The sequence below is a fragment of the Cryptomeria japonica genome, chromosome 10, assembly GCF_030272615.1.
Source record: "Cryptomeria japonica chromosome 10, Sugi_1.0, whole genome shotgun sequence".
Taxonomy (NCBI): domain Eukaryota; kingdom Viridiplantae; phylum Streptophyta; class Pinopsida; order Cupressales; family Cupressaceae; genus Cryptomeria; species Cryptomeria japonica.
Window position 1 is genome coordinate 833983477 of NC_081414.1, and position 6303 is coordinate 833989779.

At 36.6% G+C, this 6303-nt stretch overlaps 1 protein-coding gene across 1 annotated transcript; it reads left to right on the top strand.

Annotated features, from left to right (window-relative positions):
* The first annotated feature begins 1550 nt into the window (after positions 1–1550).
* LOC131859324 (cytochrome P450 734A1-like) lies at positions 1551–5359 on the top strand. The gene is made up of 5 exons (XM_059212932.1): positions 1551–1836; positions 2023–2246; positions 3871–4112; positions 4322–4715; positions 4840–5359. Exons 1-5 carry the CDS (start codon positions 1566–1568, stop codon positions 5263–5265), a joined length of 1557 nt encoding a protein of 518 aa, XP_059068915.1. The 5' UTR covers positions 1551–1565; the 3' UTR covers positions 5266–5359.
* The last annotated feature ends 944 nt before the right edge of the window (positions 5360–6303 follow it).

The window sequence follows — 6303 nt, forward strand, 5'->3', positions numbered from 1 at the left end:
CAATATGGAGGACTATATAGCTACAGACATAGTATCCACTTTCTTTTTAAGTTGATCAAACTGCTCTATAGTAGTTTATTTAAGGTTTAGAAATACAAATAATAGTGGTATGTGAAGCATGAGTAAAATAGAGAATGTTAAAGAAAGTGAGGTAAGAAAATGGAATTGTAGTGAAAAGAAAAATCACACTATAAATATAGAGTTCTCATAAAATGACAAAGAAGAATGATATAAAGAAATAATTTTAATACTTGTATGAGTATAAATAAACACTATCCAACTTAAATTGAGAACTCTAGCTTTGAATATAGAACATCACAAACTACACACATAATACACATCCACAAAATAATTATCTCACTAGTTTCAGTCTGACCATCATCTTAACCTTCCTCAACTTCCCTAAACTCAAAAATTCTTCATTAATTCGTATGGTGAATTGTGACTACAATCTACATTTTGCAAATCAGTTGCAACTACCTCTTAAGAAAATTCCTCTGTCCTTTATACTTTGATGAATGTCCATACCTTGTTCCAAAGCTCCCATTTGGCACATGGTCGGAGGATGCTGATATTTGGTTGCAAGTTTCTAAAACCTTTTCAACAAATCCATTTTTTAAATATCCTACAACCAGGGCGTTCCATGAGAACTTATTTCTTTGAGGAATTCTGTCAAACGGTTCACATGCCTTGTCTATGCTTCCACATTTTGGATACCATGACATTCCGTCAAACAGTTCACGATCCTTACCTATGCTTACACATTTTGCATACACGTCTACCAGGGCAATTGCAGTTACAACAACTGATGAAATTTATCTATCGTTTAACATGCGATGGATGTCAATAACCTGTTCCAAGGCTTCCATTTTGGCACAGGCTGGGATGCTGGCAAAGGTTGCAGAGTCTGGCTTTCCACCTGCTAATCACATTTGGTTGAAAGTTTCTTAATTCTTCTCACCAAACGCATTTTGTGCATATCCTGCAATTATAGAATTCCATGAGACCACATTTCTTTGAGGCATCCGGTTAAACAGTTCACATGCCTTACATATGCTTCCACATTTTGGATAAATGTCTAACAGAGCATTTCCAACAGTAATATCTGACAATAAATTCCATTCCATTATAATTTGATGGATGTTCATACCCTGTTTTGAAGTTCCCAGTGTCGCTATTGCAACAACCATATGGGTAAGACGCTCTTGTCTGCTTCAGATACCTTGGTCTGACGTTCTTGTCTTTTCGTTTATGCCATCAAACGCTTACGGGCATCCACCGGACTCCAACAGTTTGAATGGAAACAAATGCTGGTGACAGGAAAGGGTCCACATATGTCATCTAAGCTGTCGAAGCTTACGTTGTGCTGTTTAAGTCCAATGCTATGGGAATATATTAAATGAAATTACATCGCATTCGTTTGTCTATATACATTCAAACAAAAGGTCATTATCTTTCTGCAATTGTAAATATAACAGGATCCTACACTTGGGCAGCACAGACATCGTTACAGCAAATCTGAAGCTTTAAGCAAATAATTACTGGCTGTTAGCCACATCTGGAATATGGAGGGGGTATTTTGGGGTTTGGCGGTTGTTTGTGGTGGTTTAGCTTTGTTTCTACTCAAGATTACAACAACGATATATTGGAAGCCTCTGCAATTGAAAAAGTCATTCGAAGCGCAAGGAATCAGTGGTCCTCCATACAGGTTATTCTATGGGAATTCCACAGATATATCCAGAATGACCGATGAGCAGGAATCCAAACCCATGCCGCTCTCACATGACATACTCCCTCGAGTTCTTCCCTATATTCACCAGTGGACTAAAACCTATGGTACACTTGTATTCTGCATATTTTTAAGCATATGGTATTTTATTAATCATATTACTGGAATTCGTACTTAAGACTATTGATTGTTTTGCTGGGGTGTTGTTAGAACTTATAATAGTCGCCAATTAAGAAGAAGATGCAGGAGTATGAAAACCCTATTGATTAATAAACTTGTTATATGTGATATAGGTAACGATTATATTTTCTGGTTCGGGTCTCATGCCAGGTTGGTTGTTCCCCACCCTGAGCTTATTAAGGAGATACTATCCACTAAATTTGGCAACTATCCGAAGTTTCCGATTAATCCCCTTGCAAGACAACTGGTGGGACAGGGACTGGTGGGGTTGAAAGGTGAGAAATGGGCTCAGCATAGGAAAATCATCAACCCTGCTTTCCATATGGATCTGTTGAAGGTGAGGAACTGAATGTCTGTATTTATTTCCTAAATTAAGAACATAATGATCTAATAAATAAGTTGAATTATATTTTAGAGAGAAAAAAATATCAAGTTCCTACTGATAAATAAACATAAATCTACTTTGCATATCAATCGTCTGAAAATTTCATGAGGTTTGATTGTTGGACCAACACCCAATCAAAGGATAAAGCCCTCTTTCCAAGAACGCAGGAGCTGACCATCGGACCTTTACTACTTGCAGAGCCTGGGTGATTCCCCTGATTAGGTGTAATCTCCAGGTTATGTAGATGCCCAAGTATCCCACGACCAATTATTACCCTATAAAATATGTCTCCATTGCGAAATTTTGCACTTTGGGCGTCATAACAAACATTGGTGAGTGTTTGAGCCCTGATTCTCATCACAGCCAGAGCCAAGTAAAAATCGGTTTGAAATAGCAAGCACTTGGTTTTAAGAAGCTTCTAGTCTTGAATCTTTAGCCGTCTTAAAAGGATATTCAGTCCAAGGTCATATTAAACTAATGTCCTGGGTTGACATGCCTTTAATGAAGGGTTATGTCTGAGTGCAAGATCCTGGTCAATTTGACAGAATATAATACTTCTGTGTGGTGTTTACTACCAAAGATATTGCTTCAGGGGGCGATGAGTCTCTCACCTTTATAATTATTTATCCACTAATCTCATTTGTGATTTAATACAATTAAGACTTGTGCTCAAGAGCAACAACTAAAGTCTTATCCCATTCATGTCAGCTTATCAAGGATAAGCTGAATATTCAGTCTCAAAGGATCTCTTCTGATCATAGGAAGTCGGAGGCTAGTTTCGAATGAAATGATTTGAGTTTTACGGTTGCAAGCTCACAAAAAACAAAAGGGTCTTCTGTAATGAGCAAGCAAAACCCTTTGGTTTCTGTTTTTTCTTTACATTTTGGTAAGGATTTGGACCCAGCTGTTGTGGATTCTGTTGAAGACGTAAACCAGAGCTTCTCCCTCTGGTTGAGATTGGTTCTTCAAAGAACTATAAAACAACCCGATCGGATGAGCGGATCAGAAATTGCTTCAGAGCTCTTTAAAGAGGCTTGATTTCAAACCTCCTTGACTGTGTCGGCTGTCTTGTTACTCTTACGCTGCTATTTGTGTTGGCTGTCTCTTTGTTGTAATGTTGGTGTTTGATTTGCTTGGGCCTTTCTTATCTTAAGACCAGTTTCTTTGTGGATCCTTTATTCCTGTTGTAATTTTGTTTGTTTTGATGTGTAAGATTTTTGGACACTTCCAAATTTGACCTTTAGAAAAAAATTACTAGTAGAAAAATGATATTATGATTTAACTTTGTTTAATCAACCGACCAGTGGAGACGAGACCTTGCCCTCTTGAATTCAGATCTCTTGGCTGGTGCTTCTGAATAGCAGTACTCTGTTCGATCCATAGAAGTTACTTTTAGCTTAAATATACTTCAGACCATGACTGCCAAAGAAAACCTTATATTTTAGAATCTATGCAGATTATTTTTCAAATAGTTCTCTATTTTGATATTTATAAATTCACGGTTTCATAGGAAGATATTTATATTCATAATGTCAGAAACTTATTTATTTTGATTATACTCTTTGTTTAATTGCAGGGGATGATTCCAACAATTGTGAAAAGCAGTGCCAATATGTTGGAGGAATGGAGAAAATTGATATTGTCAGGTGCACCGGAAATTGATGTGCTAAAGGGGTTCCGCGATCTTACAGCAGATGTTATTTCCCGCACAGCATTTGGAAGCAGTTTTACGGAGGGAAAGGATATCTTTGATATGCAGACAAAACAAACGATTCTAGTACTTGAAGCATTTCATAGTGTTTATATTCCAGGTTTCAGGTGACAAACTTGAGTTCTGTGCAAGTATAATTGTCAATCTTAAATTGTCTCTGTTCTTGATAGTTTTTTCTTGAAACAGTCGCTGGAGAGGTTTTCCAATTTTTGTCTCACAGTTGAGAGTGCCACTTGTTTTTCAACTCAAATAACTTTGTCCTTCTTTTGATTTCTTACATTTATACGTAATGTCTGAGAGTAACTCCTTTCATCAGGTTTCTGCCTACCACAAAGAATAGGCAACGTTGGAATTTAGAGAAAGAAATAAGAAGATGTGTAAGACAAGTTATAGATGCCAGGGAAAAGACTGCTATAACGGAAAAAAATGGTAGATATGGTGCCGATCTGCTTGGTTTAATGATGTCTGAAAGCAAGAAGCAGGTGGGAGTGAATGGTAATAGTAATGCAGGCCTGAGTACAGAGGAAATCATTGATGAATGTAAGACTTTCTACTTTGCTGGTCATGAAACAACATCAGTACTGTTGACATGGACTATAATATTGTTGGGCATACATCAAGATTGGCAAGAGCGAGGCCGCAGAGAGGTGGTGGAAGTATGTGGGAGAAACAATGATCCAGATCCAGACAGCTTAAGTCGCCTCAAAATTGTAAGGACCATCTCACACACCCACATTAACAAGTAATAACAATCACAGTTAAACCAGCACTGAGATTTGAATTCAATTACAGTATTTTGGATACCCCATAAAATATTGTTTGAATGTTTTATAGGTGGGAATGATCATAAACGAGACCTTGAGACTTTATCCTCCAGCAATGTTTCTGTTGCGACAGGCATGTGAGCCAATGAAACTTGGAAAGCTGTCAATTCCTGCCGGCACTGAACTTTTTATTCCGATCCTTGCAATTCACCATGACCCTGCTTTGTGGGGAAATGATGCCAAAGATTTCAATCCAGGGCGATTCAGTGAAGGAATTGCAAAGGCTGCAAAGCATCCAATGGCATTTATGCCCTTTGGTGCAGGTCCAACTATATGTGTGGGCCAAAATTTTGCCTTGTTGGAAGCAAAATTAGTGCTGGCCATGATTCTGCAAAATTTCTATTTTGTCACTTCACCTTCTTATGCTCATGCTCCTATGTCTTCAGCTACTCTGCGACCTCAATATGGAGCACCAGTTATCTTCCGCATGGACTAATATTATCTGATAACAGTACTACTTAGAAACTCCTCTATCTATTAAAATTTCAGCTATGATTATGTATTTACTGTTGATGTTGACCTTGGAAAATAATGTTTATATTTTGTAATAAGGTTGTTTTCATGATTTAGTATTAATAATTAAAATATTCAGTTAGTTTTGTGTTAGATTCTTATAAGATAGTTTGGAGAAGTTTTACAATAGAATATGTTATAAACATTTGTATAATACATTAGAGATGATTTTAAATGAATATTAATAAAATTAATTTATTTTAGTGTATTTTTTGAGAATCATATTTTTATTTTTATAATATTTATGTTGTATTTTTCAAATTGATATTAGAGTCGTGAAAAAAATAGAACTAGTAGAGTAAATGATGATTAATGATTGTTCAATTAGATCTATTTTTTATAATTAGAAGAGTGTCGATCCTTGAAAAAAAAGTGGGTAAGCAAAATCAGGGAAATGAGTATTATTTGCAGAAACCATTGTATTAGGAATAACAACATTAACAATAGAAGCAACAACATCAGTTGAAATGACAACAAATCAAGCACCGCACATTTTATCATTAGAAGGGGGTTTGGAGTGGCAAACAACACCATCAAATAAATTAGTAGCAGGATGGATAGGAGTAGAAGAAAATAGAGTAGGAGACTACCCCAGGTCCAAAGTTAGCTTTGTAGAACTAGGAGGAGAAACCTTAGTGGGTGGTTCAGAATCCTTTGAAACAACATCATCCTCAAAAGAAGCATTAGGAAAAATAGTAAGATGGTCGTGCGAATAACATTCTTCCACCAAGTTGAGGAAGACTGCCTACATGCATTAGAGGAACTTCTACTTGCTACTGAAAAGCCATATGCCCAGTAGCAAAAAAAATGCCTACAATGAAGGGGGGTCCTTTCATAATCCACCGGCTAGCATCAAGATCTATCATTAGCTTGTACAATGACTTCTCCAAGTAGAGCTTTTGAAATATCTACTTCAACTAAAATTTGATTAAATAAAGTGTGAAGAAAGACTTTGGTCATA

Excerpts from the sequence above, each read along its gene's own strand:
- LOC131859324 (XM_059212932.1), top strand. The coding sequence starts at position 1,566 with ATGGAGGGGGTATTTTGGGGTTTGGCGGTTGTTTGTGGTGGTTTAGCT. Across the intron at positions 2,247-3,870 it reads TCCATATGGATCTGTTGAAG|GGGATGATTCCAACAATTGT; the intron begins GTGAGGAACTGA and ends GTTTAATTGCAG. Across the intron at positions 4,716-4,839 it reads GCTTAAGTCGCCTCAAAATT|GTGGGAATGATCATAAACGA; the intron begins GTAAGGACCATC and ends AATGTTTTATAG.